Source organism: Talpa occidentalis, unplaced genomic scaffold (assembly GCF_014898055.3).
Source record: "Talpa occidentalis isolate TD23 unplaced genomic scaffold, MPIMG_talOcc4v2.1 talOcc4.2, whole genome shotgun sequence".
Taxonomy (NCBI): domain Eukaryota; kingdom Metazoa; phylum Chordata; class Mammalia; order Eulipotyphla; family Talpidae; genus Talpa; species Talpa occidentalis.
Window position 1 is genome coordinate 87,992,015 of NW_023602073.1, and position 19,837 is coordinate 88,011,851.

The following is a 19,837-nucleotide window of genomic DNA, read 5'->3' on the forward strand; positions in this document are numbered from 1 at the left end:
TAAGGTGTTGTCAGCACTCCTGCTCATTGTAGACCATTGGAAAAGTGACAATATAGCTCAATCTCTTGTCTGAAGCACAGGTAGAACGATCCTAGCATGCAACATTATTATGGGGATCAAATTACATGGTGCCTGGGGAAAAGTTCCATGTGTCTCATGCTCTTTCTCAGGCCAGTCAGGTGTCTTTGACCTGATAACTTGCAACCTCTTCTCCCTGTGCATCTTTACTTAATCACAGGCTAATTGAGGCCTTTCTTGACTATTTTATTTAAAATTGCAACTAATCCCTTCTCCATCTTACCTGTAGCTTTTTTTAATCACCATCTGACTAAAATTTTATTTATTTTGTAACTCCCCTCACTAGAATGTAAACATTGTGAAATCAAGATTTCATCTGTTTTCACTGCTACTGTATTCTCTGGATATAACAGGTGATCAAAAATATTGTCAAATAAATGAATTACCATCAAGTTTATGTTTCTGATGTGCTGTGACCATCAAAACTCACAATGGTATGCTTCCCAGTTTTTTGTTTAACAGAAGAAAAATGCATAGCTGGCAAATTTATGAATTATTCTCTTAATATTTCAATTTCATAGATTAATTGGTCAGTTAATTTCCTTGTGCTGCAAGGATATTTTCTGACAGACCAGTTTATCTAAAATTAGACTCCTAGAGTGAAATATTAGAGTTGTCTAATTAAAAAATGTTACTGAAAATGAAAAAAAAATATTACTGATTTAAATTTTCATTGGCTCAAGGTCACAGTTTAGTGGATGAATGCATACAAATTTTTATTTAAAAGAACAACACATCTTTAAGTTTCCTGTTTTTGTGATCATTGTAGCTATTCATCATTGTGATTTCTGGTTGACAGTGTATCTTACAGCTACAAGACCTCTGTCTCAAAGTGATCATATCATAGCCTTTGCTAGTCTGTTTCTGTGTTGATATGGTTTCTGCAGTTAGTGGATGAGGGAGAAAAGCAAATGTATTTAGGTTTTAAAAATAGGAGGCAAAGGAGGGTCAGAGGGCTGCTAGGACCTCAGCTCGTCACCCAGCATGAACAGGGTGTAGGCAACATGCTTCATGTCCAGAGAGAGTTCTCAGCATTGGATAGGAAAATTTCATCTACTTAAAGACATCATGGTGTTAAGATTCCTGGGAGTTTGGGAAATGCCAAATTTCCAGACTCACGGCTGTCTTTTGAGGTTTAGTGACTTGCACAGTAAGCTAGCTGGCTGCCTGGTCTTAATGGACTAGAACCACTGAAGTCAGCAGAACATCTGATTATAACAGGTGATCTTTCTACTGTCATGCTGAAGAGGGAAGAATTTCCTCAAGGCAAAAAAGTGTCTTGGGATATGAGGAAAAATAAAAAGATACACTTTCTTTTCCCAAGATAATTGATTTTAGGCCTATGAATTATTGACACATGCATTTTGGTTGTTGAATGTTTGCATATCTACTCAGATCAAATAATGCTGTTAGCAGTTAGTGCTGTGTCAAACTGTTCTGAATTTAAATCTGCAGAATCATGCTTGGTCAGAGTGCCTGAAAAATCCCACAGTTGCTTATTTAAACTTATTTTTAATTTGCTCTAAAATGTGTTTTAATCACAAAGGAGCTTTCAGCAGAATTCTATAGATCTGTCATTGCTAAATGCCAAAGCATTGCAAATATGCTTGACATAGGAGAATAATGACCAAATGAATGAGTTGTTTATTTACAAATTCTGCTTTAAATGGGAAGGAGGGCTATATTTTAGAAGAATCTTTCTTTGTGCATCTATGACAACATCTTTATAATTTTACAAAATATATCGGAATTGAACAAATTAATTTCACTAGGGATGTCATAGATAATGATTAGTGCAAACTTTATGCCAGCAATTACGATAGAAGCTTTTGTTAAGTAAACAATTACCCTTGTCTAGGGAAGTGAACCTTTGGGCACAGAATTAACTAATTGTTTTTCTAGTTGCACCAGAACTGCCTTTGGATTTAAGCTTACTAATCGGGTGTCAAGAAAGATGTTGATCAATGTAACAATTAAACAAAGAAAGTTGGGTAGGAAAACACAAAATTAAAGTTGTGTGACCTAAGGACGTTTTGAGTCTCATTTCTCCTCTCCAAATAAATAGAAGTATATGAGTATAGCTGTAGTATTAGTAATAGTACCAGTAGTGATAAAAGTAACAGTTCTTCAGTGCTTCCCATGCATCAGGTAGAATCATAAGTGCTTTTCAGCCAAGATTTATCTTAGTCTTTGAAGCAATCTTACTAAAATGTTACTAATATATTTTCTATTTTAGGGATGAAGTGAGATATAGCAATTGCTTCTGTCATTCAATAGCAAAAGACAACTGGATTCAGCCTGCAGGCTCTCTGTTCTGAGATCTGGGCCTAGTCCCCCACCTCCCCAATTATACCTATTTAATCAGACCCTCTTGGGGATCTTGGAGAAATGAGAAAGGGGAAGATGACATAGCCCCTGAACCCCAAGAGCTGAATCCTGCTTGAGAGAAAAGACCAGAGCAATTTGCTGTTAATTAAGAGCCACAATCAGTGTTACAAGTGTTAAATTTTCCAAGAGTTAAGAGAAGGGAAAATCACTGAGCTGGAAGTGGTTATGGAAGGCTTCCTGGAAGATATGGAATTTGACTCATCCCTTATGTGCTGAAAAACTTTTTCTCACAACACTTGGTGTCCTTTAGTGTTCAGGTTCTGGTAAGAATTTTATAAGTCACACCCTAATAGAATTCAAGCCTTGTTTATCTTTAAAGCGGTTTTTGAACACTTAAAAAATAACTCAACACGTGTCTGCTTTCCATGTAGTGATACATTTCTGAAAATGGATATAATTGCTTATCCTTTCTAAATAAAATGTGAAAGCAGACAATATTCACTTATTAATATTATCTTCTGTATAGAAGAAACAGTAATGAATGGTGTATTAGGAAAAACTGAAATTTTCTGCTGCAAAGAGAGAGCAATGATTGAACAAGACAGTTACCTACATTTCATTGTCAACCAATTCATGCTTCCTTCAGCAGTTGGGTTGGGCTATACTAACTACAGATTTCATCTTTAGGCCTTTATATTCAAATATCATCTAAGATCATTCCACCTTGTTTCTGAGTTCTAGTACCATTTTTCCTGTTGTCTGATGAATCTCAACCTTATTGTCACACAGGTGTTTCAGGAACATGTAGTCTGCCTGGTCCTGCTCCTTCCTCCCACTAGTTTGTTTTTCCTTTCTCAGTTTAGGTAATCACTGCCAGCGAGCTGTGCAAGCTAAAAGCTTAGGGGTCATTTTCAGTGCCTTCCCTTCCCTAATCTAATGTGTCTAATTGATCACAAGGTTACTTTAGTTTTACACCATATATGCCTTTTCCTTTTCTGATACATCTCTCCTACTGCCCTCTCCCTTCTTCATCTCTCAAGCAGAAGGGGGATTCTGGCAGTATGCTTTTTTGGCCTCCTAATTTCACCTCTTTATTTCTCCACAGGACTTTACCGGAGTCTCAGTGAGAATTATCTTTCCAAAGCTCAGAAATGAAACACAGAACTGAAGTCTAAAAATGGCCTTACATGGCAGTTAGAAAACAATTCTTATTTTCTGATGTGTCATTTATAAAATGGGACTTAGCATATGGTCAGTTACCTTTTCTGGGGGACTCTGTGTCTCCCCTATTTAGCATTTTCCTTGAAGCTCAGGCCCTGGCATAGCTGATCCCCAGAAGCTAGCTACTTGACTCCCCCTGAATTTGCTCTGTCCTATAGTAGTCTTTCTATGATGCACAACTTTTTCCATCTCCAGATTGTAGCTTCATGAAGATTCCAAATTTGTGGAGTCTGGAGATTTGAATTATGTAGATTATCAGGTTTTAACATATCCCGAAAGAGCAACATATTTGTGTTTTGTAATAAGATTGTGCCCATATCAGTGTATGAAATACCTGTGTGACCAGGAAACACTTAACATTATGAATTATTTTTTAAAATATGTGTTAATAATAGGTATTGGGTTCGCTTTCCTTCTGTGGATTTACATATGTGCCATAAATACATGACTGTGCATTTCTGAATCAGCATATTGTTTGGTGATTTATGTGTGTGATGCTTTTTTCCCATGTGAAATTCTACTATATTTCTTGCCAAAACTTAGAGAAATCTTTCCTATACCAAAGAAAGAAACAGGAATCAAAGGGTGAGGGAGTTGCAGAAAAAGAAAACAGTGTTAAGAGACTCTGGACAATTAAAAGCTATGACTAGTTAACTCTTAACCAGAGGAAAATTATAGGAAAATTATAGATATTTGGCCTGTTTTGATGTGAATGAAACAGGAAAAAAAAAAACACACAAGTAGGCATCCTTTTATCTTGACAAGCCTCTTGTCATGCACAAATTCTTTTTGTTGGGAAGTTTTTCAAAAGCCCTCTAAATAATTAAAGTGGAGAGATTTGAAATCTTGAGTAATTCCTGATTCTTTTATGTAAAATTTCACATGACATTAATCTGCTGAGCACTTCACGGTACAGTATGTGCTGAAACTATAACAGTAATTAGGGAATTTGTCAGCTGGATATAATCCAAAAATTATATGTTAGACCTTGTCTATACTGAAACTAATTATCTAAAAAGTTTTATAATATCTTAACTGTTCTGGCCTTGCCAGCACTATGCCCTGCCCCAGGCCAGTGTTTGGCATGTGCGCAGCTTACCGTTGTGGACTGTGGGCACCTCCTCCTGCACTGTGACTTCATCCCATCACATTCCTCCCAGTGAGTTAGGGAATGTTCCAGCCAGTGTTCTTCACATTCTTGCTGTACTGGAAAGGCAAGTAATTATTGTAGGGTTTACATGAGATAATCCGGTTTTCTTTCATAGCATCCCCTCTGACCTAAATCTGGCTATGAGTAGATTTTATTTTTCCTCTGTTGTGTTTTTTTTTTTTTTAATTAAAAAAAATATTTTGGTGAAAATTGAAGGTTTACAGTAGAAAAACATACCTTTAGAGGGCTTAGACTCATGCAAATCAAGAAACAGTGTACCACAAAGGGAAAAGATACAAATGTGAACTTCAGGTAAACGGAGTCAATTTCCCTTCTCCTGTTCTCCTTCCAATCTCATGCTCCCTTATATGTGATTGGCAAAGACATGGTGATGAGAGCCAAGGTGAAAAGCTGCCCTCTGCTGATGCACATGCTCACTCTTTCATTTAAGTCCATAATAGAGCCTGCCATTACCTAGGCAGCGCGTGTGGCATTACAGATACAGTGGCTAGCAGCTTGCTGCCTGGTCATTTTGGAAAGCTTTTCTACCCCACTTCTAAAAATCTATCATGTCCTTTGATTTAGTGAAAGGAGCACCAAACACATCTGAATGAAGGAACATGTATTTACTGGTGAAAAGTGGAAAGGTCTGAAGTCACCTGGTTAATGAAGCTTGGGGAAAATCTATCAAGAAGGGAGATTAGTGAAGCTCAGAGGCAGGATATCTCATTGACAGCATTTCCTCAGTTCTGAAAGCACATTTACATATTTAATGTGCTGTTATTTCATTCTTATCCTCCTCCTACCCTCCCCCACCCATCCCAAGATTTTGTTGAGCCAGTGGAATATTACAATGAGAGATGTCTCAGAATTGAGGGGAGGCTACAGGCTGGAGCTTCTCGTCACAATCACTGATGATTGGTGTAGAGCTCTAAGGCTTCATCCAAAACCCCTCTTCATTTCCGTTTTAATTTCTACATTGTAAAATATAGAATAGGGAATATTTCTATGGGATTAGTCATAAGCTTTTTTTTCTTTTATGTAGTATGTTGTGTAATGTTTCTTGTAGAAAACTTACAAATTATAAAAATGTGTGTATAAACAAGGAAATTAAATCAGACTTCTTCCTCTCATAGTCAATGCATTATTTGTATTTTGGGGAAATTCTAGCCTGTGTCCATCTTTCCTCTTCTCTCTTTCCCTCATTCCCTCCATTCTTCCCTCCTCTATTTTTAATTCTATCAGTTTAGCAATCTTTGTCTGTGGACTTCTTTTTCAAATTTTCATTTTCATTGCTGTTCTTGTTTTATGTTTTACTCTGCAGTTAATATTTTGTTAATGTATTTTGTTAATAATTCTCTATACTTCTTTTTAAAGATTTATTTATGCACATAAGAGCTGGGGTACAGGCCAGAGATATGGGGGGTGAGAGGATCCACCAGAGACAGAGTGGGGAACAGAATAGGCAGATTGACTGAAATACACTGCTGAGGGGAGCATCGGGCAAGACAGGAGAGGTCTGCTGTGCCGTGTGGGTAGCTCCCTGGCCAGCCGGGCTGCAGAGGCTGTGGATTGCTTCATAGTGTGGTGCTTAACCCCTTGCGCCACCAGGGAGACCCCTAATTCTCTATACTTTTATATTTTTTTTTGCAAGTGTTATATGCCACAGTTTAATTTGTCTCTATTGTTAGATGTTCAAGATGGTGACAGGTTTTGGGTTTCGTTTTGTGTGTTTTTTTTTTATAGGGGGGTACTTATAATACTCTTATAAGATTATCTGTGGCATAAAGTTTAAGATATGTAGTTTTGGCCATTTCCTTAAGGCAAAAATCTTAGAATTTACATTGTTGGGTCAACAAGCAGGGATAGATATATTGAAGATATTTGGTGCATATTAAGAAAATATTCTCCTGAATGATTATCTAAGCTTCCACCACCTTGTATAAGAGTGATCTGGGGCTCTCTTTTTCATAAAATTTTCATCAGTGATCTTGGAGATGAACTAACTTTAGAATTCAGGATTATAATTCAGAAACACTTTTGACAGTTCAGAGAATTGGTTAGTTGGTAGCAACTTAAAATCCAGTCGGAGAAAATGATGGTAGGAGAAATAGGGCAGAGAAGAATTGCCAAAAGTGCTGCTTGAAGAGTAGCTGTTTTTACATTTATTGCCTAAAAGAGAATCCAGGGGTCATAGGGAATGTGACTAGATTTTTTCAAGGCCCTGTGGAGGAATTTGCTATGAAAAGGACTGGTCCCAAAAGCAAAGAAAAAGAAAATCCACTTGAATTAATGCTCTATTCTAAAAAAGACTGTTTAACTTTTATATTTTCCACTATTAAGAATTCAAAGATACTAAATACCTTCTTGGGAAACATTAAATGTTAATTTTAATTATTTACCATAATTAGTTGAGCATAAATTGAAAAAGGATTTTGGAAAGTTAATACTGATCTTTTCTCAATAAAGCAGAGAATATATTTAGGAAGCTCATTTTTTTCCCCTTGAAAATTCAGAGGAATTTTAGAATAATCTTTATGTCACAAAGGGCATTTTTAGGCTAGTAATGATATGCTAAAATTAAAATGGCACATTTGTATAAAAACACACACTTTAAAACATGATGAAGCAGTTTAAAAGAGCCTGTTTCTGTTTGCTTGTAGGTGGTAGTTGTGTGTTTTAGTGTGATTTATACTGGAAAAGCCTGTACCAAACCTACCAATTAGAAATCAGTTTTGCTCATTTGTATCACAGTTTTAATTAATATAATTCTAATTAACCCTGCGATAGTTATTGTCGAGAACGTTATAATTTCATATATATGTTTTTTAAAAATTTATTATGAATACAAGAGCTGGGATACAGGCCAGAGGTATGGGGGGTGGGGAGGTGAGAGGATTCACCAGAGACAGAGTGGGGAACAGAACAGGCAGACTGACCAAAGTACACTGCTGAGGGGAGCAGCGGGAGAGTCAGGAGAGGTCTGCTGCGCCATGTCCTGTGCCATTTGATCCCTGGGCAGCTGGGGATTGAACTCGTGCTGCAGAGGCTGCGGACAGCTTCATAGGTTGCTTCTTAACCCCGTGTGCCACCAGAGAGGCACCTCATTTCATATATTTTTCTGTCAATTTATGCATACCACAGTTTACTTTGCTTTTTTAAATTTAACAATTTTTTAAAACTGAGGTAATACTGGTTTACAACACTGTATGTGATTGAGAGGTATAAGAACCATGCCTTTTAAGATATATGTTATCTAGCACAGGTCATGTTTTTGATGCTATTAACAAATCACATACAATGACTTAAAAATCAAAACATTGAATTAATCAACTCACATATAGATCAGTTAAATATATCTGCAAGATGATGGGGGATTTATTGTGTTTTTATGTTCCAAATAACTTTGTCCTTTTATGCTCATAAAGTAATTTTCTTTCTTTTTTTTTTTTTTCTCTCATTAGATCCCTATCACAGTTGAATATCAGATCATTTTCTAACCAAAACACTATAAAGAGCCTACTTATTGTGATATGATTGTTATTACTTTTGTTTTTGGTCACTGCTGTTGTATTATGAGAATTGGTTTACTTCTTTGGGGGGTTACTTCTGTTTAGGGGGGCATCCATGATTCTCTACACAAATGCTTCCCTGCATCACTGAGAGCAGATGGAGGATGAAGCAGCCAAGTGGAATAGCTGCTATAATTCTAATTAGTTTGTCTAGCTTAACAATATCCAGTCCTCAGTGTATTCTATAGTTAAGAAAGGTTAAAAATAAATGGCTATTTACTTTGCTTTTAGAAATCTTTTTTTATAAATTTTCCTTAATTACAATTTTATCTGTTTATTGCAGAAAATTAAGACAATTTAGAGAAGTATAAATAAGAAAAATCACCAGTAATTCTATAGTAGAGAGAAATGCTATTTATATTTTTATATTTTTTGTTTCTGCATAATTGAGGTCCTACTGTACATATAATTTCATGCCATCATCTTTTCTTTCTATTCAGTATTACTGACATTTTCCCATGCTAGTAAAAAAAAAAAAACTCTGAAAATTTTTTATTCTGCTGTGTCCAGTTTTACTCTTATTACTTAACTCTGACTTTTGGTGCCATTTTTCAATATTATAAATAAGCCTGTGATGAATATATTGTGTACATATTGAATTTTTGTGTTCATTTTTGACTGATGAAATGCCGTTATGCTACCTGTTAGATTGTAGCATAGATTTCCAGTGCTAGTTAGATTTCCAGTGCTAAATTATAGGATATCAGATAGAAAAGAGTTTATATTGTAGTCTATGAGCTGTGTTTTGAAGGTTAAGATCAGGACTTTTGCCAGGACTGAGCCAGCACATCACTATTGGGGAAAATTTATTGAGCAAAGATGTGCATGAAAATGAGCATGGGTTGTGGGTATTAGTTTCCATGTGTGTGATCCCACTGCAATGGAATGTTAGACTTGAGAAATTGAAGGAAATAAAGTTTGAAATGTGGGGTAAACAATTTGAAATTGTTAGTAGTGTTTAGGTTTGGTAACCAAAAATTCTGAATATTCTGGATCATTACACTTTTAACTATTGGGTTGTCAGGAAAGTCATGATGTACTTTTTTTCTGTTTTTCCAAGAAAAAATGCATCACAACTTTTCTGACAACCCAACATTTGTTAAATGTTTTTAATGTAACATATTTTGTAGGGTGTTTTTTCATTTTAATGATAGTTTCTTCACTGTGCAGAACTTTCTGGTTTAATGTTTATTCATGTTTGCTTTCATTTCTCTTGCTGTTGGAATTGAGTTCTCAAAAAAGTTGTGGAGCATATCACCTATGTTTCTATGTATTACATGGCCTTATGTCTTACTTAAAACCATAATCCATTTTGAATTTTTTAGTAGAGTGTGAAGTATGGTATAGTTTTATTTTCTTGCATATATATGGCTGTCCAGTTTTCCCAAAACCACTTATTGAAACATTTTTTCTATGTTTTTGACCACTTTGTCATACAATAACTGTTCATATATGTATGGGTTATGTTCTGGGTTCTGAATTCTATTTCATTGATCTGCTTGTGTCTTAACTGTTTTTCCAATACCATTCTGTTTTGATTACTATTGTTTTTGAAGTATTGTTCGAAGTCTGGTAGTGTAATTTCATTTTTTTTTCCTTCATGTTTACTTTGCCTATATGGCATCTTATTTGGTTCTATACACATTTTTGTAGTGTTCATTCTATTTTCTTGGTCTTATTCTTCCCATTTCATAAAGCACAGAATATCTATTTCTTTGTGTCTTCTATTTCATTTAAAAATGTCTTGTAGTTTCCTTGTACAGTTTTTATATGCAAATCACCCTAATAATTTGGCAACATATGGTGGTCACAAAAGCTTATACTTCAGTAGAAGTGATGATATTAGAGCAATGTATGTAATGGTCTGTCATGTTGTTCTCATAAGTACATTCATGTCAGAATGTGCTGATGCAGTGTTGGTTTGGAAAAGTATTTCATTGTAGCAACCAGAGATCTTTAGTGGTGCAAAATCAGCAGTGTCAAAACTTAAATCATGCAAATATTTAAAAAAAATTAATATATATTGAAGGGGCCTTCTTAGAGACAGGAATAGTAGGTGAAGCTCCATTAAGGAATTCAAGTTTGGGAAGTACAGGGACTGTAAGACTACAGAATGAGTTGGGGAAGAGGGGTTACATTTATTTATTTATTTATTTTTTTAAAGATTTATTTATTTATTTATACAAGCACTGGGGCACAGTCAGAAGCGCGGGAGGGTGAGAGAATTCACCAGAGCCAGAGCGGGGAGCAGAGCAGGCAGAAGGACCGAAGGACACTGCTGAGGGGAGCAGCGGGCGGCAGGAGAGGTCTGCGCGCCATGTGGGACCCCCCTCTGGTGGCCGGGGAGCAGCCGGGGATCGAACCGGCGCCGCAGAGGCCGTGGGCAGCTTCGCAACCCAGCGCTCAACCACTGCGCCACCGGGGAAGCCCAGGGGTTACATTTAAAATGAATAATTTCATTTAGTGGTTCTGATTCCTCAGTAGGCTATTTAAAGTATAAAAACTTCAGTTCTACCCCAGTGTGCTGAATCAGAATCTTTAGTATAATGAAACCAGGTATATATTTTTAAAATTTCCCTTAGAGATTCTGATGAATGTCTCTGGTTAGAAGCCACAAAAATTTTTTTTGTGTGTTTTTCCACCCCCAAGAATTTGTCAGATTGTCTGACCTACTGTTTTGAATAGTAATACACTTAATATGCATGTGTATGCATTTTCTTGATTTTTTTATGCTGTTTCAAGTTCCTGAGAATTTTTTTTCTGCTACTGAGTGTCAAATTGTATTATAAACTTATTAATTAGTATTACTTTGCAAAATCAATTTTCAGCAAAGGAAATGTACTGCAAAAATTAAAAGGAATTTCTCTGTAACCTATTTTCTTATTAAATCATAGGGACAAGAGCCAGGATGGATGATCAAGCATGGTATTTGAGAACTTCAAAGTTGGCTCTGGCCTTGGCAATTATCCATTCAAAACCAGCAGACAAAAGCAGCAGAGAACACACAGAGCACCTTGCAAGGGTGGTGTCTGGGCAGGAGTCACAGTGGAGTTCAAAGGTTGAAGCTTTAGAAGCCGAAGTTCTGCAATTACGTCAAAAACTTCTTCTGAGCAGCATTTGTTCAGGATCATTTAAGAATGGTGAGTATATGAGATTGCCTTTTGGTGATATAATAATCTGTTTTATTTCAGCTTCATAATTATTTAGAAATTTATTACCAAAACACCAAACTAATTAATTCCCTAAAATTAGTTTTTGTATTCTTTCCTGATAAAGATTTTTTTTTTAACTTCTAATCATTCATGAAATGTTATTGTCCCTTCCTAATAAATGGAGCCACAGTAGATATTGGAATGAAGATAGAGAATAGTCTAGATGTGAAAGCAATGTTTTAGCTTACTGGGTAAATTAATTTTAAGATCTGGTCAGCCTTATTATTTTACCATATATTTTGTTGCCTTTATATTAAATAACTCATTTAGCATTCATATATCATGTCCCATCAATGTACCAGACAGGTAGTGAGTCATGACGATACACCTAAGAGGGAGGACACACCTAAGAGGAGGAGTTGTCCTTTTTGTCAAGTGTCTACCAACCTAGCAGTGAAAAGGGGCCCAGCTGTAACAAATGCTATAATAGAAATATTGACAAAGAGGAGTCATTTAGTTCACTTTATTTTTGGAAAGACTTCTCAGATCTGGCCCTCAAATGTTTGTTCACTTGTTAGTGAGCTGGTCACAGAATGTGCAGCAGGAGGCAGGGACATGAGCAACACTGCAGCCATGGAGAATAAAAGTGCCACTCAGGACACTGTCTGCATGACATTTCAGAGCACCATAAAGAGAAGACGTGATAGGTGAAGAAAAAGAGAGGTGATTTGGGACCAGGTTCAAAAGAATGTTGAATGTCAATCTAAGTCTACTCCCTATCAGTAAGTTGACAGTACAATTTATGGTCTTTTTGGGACCCTCATGAGAGTAGAAGAGGACTACTACTAGTGATAATAGGACAACAGGCAAAGCCAGGACTCACTTGAGCAAACTGGGACATGAGGTCACCCCATTTACCAGGAGCTGTACGTTGTTTTAGAACAATGACTTTCCTGTTGGGCTTGGGAAACAATTTGATGTTCTTTCTTTTGAAACTGTAAATTGGGACATACTACTCTTTTGCCAAAAACCCTCCCTTAACATCGGGATCTTTCACGCTAGATTTAGATTTATAATTGTGTCCCATAATGCCATGGATAATTTCACTTCTACTCACCTCTCCCACTTCATCTCATAACTCTCCCCTTTGTTAACTTGGCTCCCACCGGCATGGCCTTCCTCCCTACCTTTCAGGGCAGTCTTGCCTTGAACCTTTGTTAGGCTGTTCTCTTTGACACTTTTTGTGATTGATTGACTTCTTTCCTTCCTGGAGGTCCAATTCTAAAGGACACTTCCTCAGGGAGAAATCTAGATACACAACACCCCCACCAGTTATTCAAGCACCTCCTGTGTATTACCTGTATATTTGTTTACTTAATTGCTGTCTTACCTCATGTCATTGGAGAAAAATAATATACTCAGAATATAATACAATCAAAAGACACTTATTCAAGAATTGGCATCATAATCAGGATCTGTGACCAAAGTTGGTCCTAAGGTGTGTAACATCAGGATCAGGACATAGGGGATTTTAAAGGACTAGGCAGGGAACTAGTCTGAGATTAGGTCATTTGTAGTGATACTGTAGGATTGATTCTTAAAGTCTAAGTTCCTATCTGATTGGTGGGCAGAAGTGTTCAGACACAGGGCTGTAGTGTGGAGGCCTATGAGCATGGTCATCAGATCATCATCTCTAGATGATCTCTTATTTTTTCATAGTCACCTAATGGCTTAGACAGGCTGTTTAATTTTTTACCTAGAAAGTTCAAGATCAGGCAGTTAGAGAAAAAATGGAGTCTGTTTGACTCAAAATGGGTTCCACACTCCTGAACTAGTCTAAATTATCTGGAGAAGTGGCCTTTGATTTGCTTAGCATTCTCTGTTCATCCACTCCAGCCTGATGCACAGAAAGCAAGTACTCAGTAAATACGTATCAAATGGAAGTGGAGCATATTGGATAGCGGGGCTACAACTGTGACTGGAGACTAGGAGACCAGTTTTACAAGGGTTCACCAAAGTCCATATAAAGAATGATGGGTTGAACTAGATCTATGTTAGTGAGAACTGAAAGGAGGTCAGATATATATGAATGATTTCAGAGTAGATAACTTCAGAAGTTTGTGAATGATTTCTGAGACTGGTTAAGGAAGACAGATTTTTAGGATAATTGAGATTTCTGGCACCAACTTAATGATGTGATTGCAATGTTTTGAATCTAGTCAACACAAAAATGAACTTGTGGGATAAAAGGTTGAGTTTGAGTTTGAGTGTGGGCTGATCCTTGACTCCTTAGGGATTACCTAGAAGGCAGATAGAAGTATGGCCCTAAAAATTCAAAGGGAATGAGCAGATTGGAAATGCAGATACAGAGTTAGGTTTTGTTGGCATTTAAGTGTGAGTTGAAGTTACAACTGTAGATAAGATTCTCAGGGAAAAAGGAACTTTTGGGGGCTGCAGATGCTAACATTCCAGGGGTGGCAGGGAAAAAGGAGCAACTATCACAAAGGAATGTGTCACTCTGTGGGTAAGAGAGTGCCTGCTAACTATAGTTTTGGGAATTATAAGGAAAAGTCTTTAACCTAATATTTAGATATTACTAAAATCTCATATTTGTGTGATCAAAAATGTTATGATTTATAGCCACATTCTAATCTCTCTAGAGTCTTTCTAGGTAATGGATTTTTTGAGTATACCCTATGAATGATAAAGATAATAAATTTTTCCTCATTTTTTCCTGTTCTATGATATGACTGATATAATGGCACACATGTAAAATTTCCAGTAACTTTAAACTCTGACTATTATAAACATTGTGATACCAAAACTCTTTCTTATCACGAAAGGTCTCTCTTTATAACATGGGCATGGTGCTGTGTATTATTTGTTTGGAATATGACCATGTCTCACAGCAAGAGCCGAGGAGATAACTTGTTCTTACACTGAAAACTTTCACTTACAGTGCCTGTGAGAGAGATTTCAAATCTCACATAATTAAAATCAGTTTTCCTCGCAGCAGGAGTTACAGGTAAAGCGTTTCAGTGCAGATGTTTCAGTGTAATCTATCTCTCCATCTGTTAGCTTAAGCTTGAAAAATGAGGAATAAATAGATAGATTTAGATAAATAGAGTCATTGTTAAAGGAGAAATAAAAAAAGAAGAAAAGGAGGTATTAAATTGATAATCATAGCCATTATTTAAAGATCCGTAGCTTGAAAGACTTACATGCCTTGCTTTGAGAAAATGCCATTGCTGAAAATCAAACCCTATTATAGATGTATTTATATTATTAAGTATTTCTTTCTATAATTTTCCATGATTGTTTTACCTATACAACTGTTCTCGAATGTTTAGAGACAGGAGGCCCTCAATAAATGTTGAATAGAATGCTTCTTGACAGATTGAGAGGCTGGGGAACTAAATTTACAGCATCAACTATCCATTGAAGCAACTGAGCAAACCAGAATTAAATTAAGCAGAGCTGAAATGGCAAACAAATAAGGAAGTATGATATGGTTGATACAGCACTTCAGGAACTCAGCTATTTCTTTATTCTGATTTATTTCTCTACAGTTTCTTAAAGAGAAATAATTCTTTACTAAGGGACTAGACAGTATTAGGAAAGGACAGAGGGACTTGTTATTCAAACTATGACACATTTTAATATTACTTAAATGTAGGAGGAGGGAGAGCAGGAGAAGGGATCAAAGAAACCCAGTTATCCAATGTCACATTTCTCAAAATCTTTTTTTGATGATGTGTGGAAGACATGGTTGGCTGTCTGTTCAATAACTAGTTCCCTTCTTACTAAAGCACTCTAATTTTGTTTTGGCAGATGTGTGCTTGTGCCAGTGGGTTAATCCATAAAGGCTTAGATTTGTTTTGCCAGTACTGTTCTAAGGTTGGGCAGAAGCCAATGAAAGCTAAAAAGCAATATTCTGAGCATTTTATAAAGATTTCCCTCTGTACAAAGAAATTGAGACCCATAAAAGAGAACAATAAAACAGTTTCTTACTTAAACCACTTGGTTCCCAGATGGGGCACTGCCACATGAAAATAGCATGTATGCAACTGTGGAAGCCAGTTTGCAGCTACAGGCAGGATTGAAAATCAGCGCCAACTTGCTAAGGATGGTGAAGTCGGAGGATGTGAGGAGCCTTTTTGACTTTGCTAAGCAGCCAAAGCGACTCTGGGTATTACTTTAGTAGGAATCTTGGTTTAAGCCTTGGCTATCCATGAATTCTCTTCCTGTGTCTGAGCATATCCTAACTTAAAGAGTAGGATAGGGGCTAGAAGTCATGGCTGTTATAGAGTCCTGCTTTTTTCTCTCAAGAATCTTCTTGATCTATAGGGGTAGAATGAGAGGAAAAATATGTTCCTTAATCTAGAATGACTTCCTGATAAAGATAGCTTCATTATGTTGGCAAGAACTTTGACTAGGTCTGAGTAGGTGGCTAAGGGAACCCAGTACAAAGCAATTGGGAAGGAAGGTGTATTGACTATTATTAAATGTTGACCAGGGATTGAGGGGGTTAGGGTGACAGGAGCAAAGCCTTGTAAGTGGGAAAAATGGTAGAACTTCACTGATCACATTTAGGATTAAGATTTGAGAGTATGGTGTTGGGGGGCTGTACAGAGCAGCACAATTACCTTCGGTTGAACTTAGCTCTTCTAAAAGTTTGGGCCCCTGGGAATTAACCCACCCAACCAGATGGCTTTAGGACCTTCTCTACTCTTCCTGTTAAGATTGCTTGCATTTGTTTAACCCCTCCTCTGTTTTCCCATTTTCTCCTTATACCTTGGAGATCAAATCCTTACTGTTCCATGATCTACTTTACATCTAGTTTAAGTCTGGATTCAGGAAAGGGATTTTAGCTAGATTGGGATTGAAGAAGTGTCAGAACAGGGAACTGATATTCTAGCAGCCTGGGTTGTCCCCTGGAGACCCAGCTGGAGCTTGTCTTCAACTCCTCACTGCTGCTTTTCTGGTCCAGGTCTACTCAGCTTCTGTCCCCATCTCTCTGTTCTTACCTTTTCCCAGGCCACACAGAGGGGATGATTCAAACAACTGACTTACAGACACAGTTGTGGAACTCAGCATGATCATGTTTGGGCACTTACTGTTTTATTGCTGCAGGAAAAGCATGGAAAGTGAGCTAACAAGCACTTCCTTCTAGTTTTTATATAAGCTCCTTTAATATGGTCAAATATAATGGTGGGAATTGCTTAAAATTTTAGTTGATTTAAAATATACATGCATAATGTATATAAACATCAGAGAATATGCCCTTAATTTAATGCAAATTCTAATGACAGCTTCAAAATAAAGAAAAGTAAATTTATAATTATACTTTAGACATGCTTTACTTATACAAAGTTTGTATTAATCTTTTGATATTAGAGACCATCAGCATATAAAGAAATTAAAGTTGAGGTTTAAAAAGCTGAGAATGTTCAATGACTTTAATAGTGATAAGGCAATAATTTAGAAGTGTAAATACCTTAATTATTATAACAGGGGCTGATTCTGTTAGGAAAGGTGTTAGGAGAGAGGGAATAAGAAGGGTCAAATGAGCACTGGCACAGGGATGCCAGAAAGAAGCAGCGGAGCCTCAGAGGCAGGACGGAGGTGAGGGTGACTGAGCATTCCACAGTGTGCAGTGTTCTATTTGGAAATCGGTCTGTACAAATCTCTTCTTCATAGCAGACCCTGAATCTCACTTCATGATTCAGTTACTTCTTGCCTAAGCTGGTTTCCAGGAAAGTATCTTGGATAGCCAGGAAATACTCTAGTGGGCCTGACAGGGCTCTCTGTGTATCTCTATTCTCCCTACTTCTCTCCACTCCCAGACACTTCCCTGATCCTGCCTAATACCAATTAGACCCCATGTCTATAGTTATACCCTTGTGCTTTCAAATATGGATTGTAGTCCAGCCTCAGGTCTTGTCTTTTGCTGTAGGATAAGGTCCACGATGTTTAGAATGGGTTGTAATCCTCTCCACAGTGTGGTGCTTACTTACATCTCCAGTCTAAACTCTACCACTGCGTCCCCACATTCTACCCACAACACATGAAATTTCATTCACTGACTTGAATCCTCCTTGTTCTTGCTCAGCTCCAGACTCTTACCCTTATTTCTCTGAGTAGGATATGTTTTCCTTTGCCTTTCTGTCTGGCTATACACTACTTTTTTTTTTTTCTGATATAGTTTTAGTATCTCTTTTGCCTTCACCGACTGTCTCCCTAGAATAGATTAGATTCTCTTCTGGGTCCCCATACTATCTGTACTTTCCCCAGCATTTGTGAATTAAATTCCACTTGTTTAAAAAGCTGACCTCTTGATATAGCCTAAACTCATATATGCAACAGAGTATGTCTTTTCTCACCACTGTTTTCCTAGTGTTAGTACAATACCTTACTGGAGGAGATGCTTGGTGATATTTGTTTGAATGACTAAGTTTGGGCATGGTTTCTATGAGTGTTAATATCTAGAATAAAATCGCTTTACTGATCTGTGGTTTCTTGAGGGCTGTCAAACTCTTACAGTGATGGCAGGAGGATTAGAGAGCAAGATGCAGCATTCTAGGGAAGAGGTACTGGCTAAGTCAGGATGAGCAGCAGTTCTCTTCCCGTTGAGGGGGCTGTACATGTGTACAGTAGTTGAAGCAGAAGACAGTAAATGAAGCGTGACCATGCTGCTTCTTATCTATGAAACTAAAACACTATAACTATTCAGAAGCACTTTTGCATTCATAAATGCACAGGGTGTATTTTTTTTTACTCGATTAACCTATAGCAATTTTTAATATTTATGATTAGGACTACATATTTTTTCAGACTTGTCAGTGTTTTTGCAGTCCCTTGCTAATCATCTCTTTGTTTTTACACACACACACACACACACACACACACACACACATTTTAACTGCAGTAACATGGGTTTATAACTCTGATTCAAAGGCACAGGGTCCTCCTCCCCAGGAGCATGTCCACATCACCACCAAAATACCTGTAGTCTTCCACCAAATCTGTTTTTGAATTTTAGGACTCTATTAGAAATCTCAAGGTATCCATGAGGATTCTTAATTTAATATTGGATCCTAGAAATCCTGAAATGCTTTTTTTAGACTAAATTCAAAATACAGTGAGTGGAATCCAGGTAGATGATTCTGAACTATAATTCAGACTGCAAAAATTAATGGGATTGTATCAATTTCATTATCAAGCAAGAAGGAAATAAGGTAAATTGGGTAAGTGAGAGTAGGTTGAGAGTCTGCCTTTCTGATAAGCTCCCAGATGATGTCGATGCTGCTGACTGTGGACCACAGTAGGACTAGTATGGGACTGTGGACAATCTTGGGGATGGTAGTGGGGGAGCGTTTGTGAAATGAAGGAAAAAGATAGGCTGGTATTAGGGAAGAATGCAAGATAAAGTTTTGTTGTTAAGATGGAAAAGACATCAGTTCACTAGTACTTTAGTGGGAAGGAATCAACAGAGAGAAAAGTGGAAGACAGAAAGGAAGAGTATGATTACGGAATCATATGGGCCTACAGCCTGGAAGAGTTACAGAGCACGAGTGGAGAGATTTGCGCTGCACCTCAAGAAGGGGCTGACATCTCCTCTGAAGATAGAAGCAGGTCCCTTTATTCATATTTTTGCTGAGTTCATTTCTGGCAGCTCTTTAAAGAGCTATCTTTAAAGCTCATTTCTCCCCACCGCCCTGTTCTGCCTCCAGTGCTCCTTATTCCTAAGTCAGTTCTTTGGACCTATTGAGTCTTTATTCAAACTGCCTTTGGCTTTTCATTCTTGGAATTCTTTCTTTACTGTTTCAACTCTCAACTAAGAAGTTATCCCTATCTCTTCTTTGATAATAAAGAAATGAAAAAAGCAGGGTTAAGTAACTTGTCTAAGATTAAGTAGATAGTAAATGGAGTGTGATTCCTGTAGAATCTTAGAACAATGCATTTATAGTACTTTAAGGTGTTGTCCTAAACCAAAGGTTCTCAAGGTATGGTCCCCAGACCAGATGCCTCAGAGTCAGGTGGGAACTTATCAAAAATGCAATTTTTTTTTTTTTTATTGAGGTACCATTGCTTTACAACACTGCATGTGATTTAGAGACATAGGGTTCATTTCCTCAGATGCATGATTCCACCTCTTACTTAACTGAATCAGAAACAGGGCAGAAACAGCAACCTATGGCTCAGTCAAATCCAGGTGATCCTGCTGAAAACCAAAAATTGAGAATCACTGGTTTGAGCATATAGAAGTGAAATGTGTTTTCAAGGAACATAGTGAGGCCTTACCAGAATAGGGGTCAGTAGAAACCTATTCATCT

The 19,837-nt window shown here is 37.2% G+C and overlaps 1 protein-coding gene across 7 annotated transcripts in view; it reads left to right on the plus strand.

Moving 5' to 3' along the window:
- MEI4 (meiotic double-stranded break formation protein 4) overlaps positions 1–19,837 on the plus strand; it is a 262,395-nt gene that overhangs the window by 126,296 nt on the left and 116,262 nt on the right. For all 7 annotated transcript variants that reach the window (XM_054698967.1, XM_054698970.1, XM_054698969.1 and 4 more), the window contains one exon: positions 11,244–11,489. In XM_054698967.1, coding sequence (XP_054554942.1) covers positions 11,258–11,489 — 232 coding nt within the window. In that variant the 5' untranslated portion in view covers positions 11,244–11,257. The remainder of the gene's footprint in view (positions 1–11,243; positions 11,490–19,837) is intronic.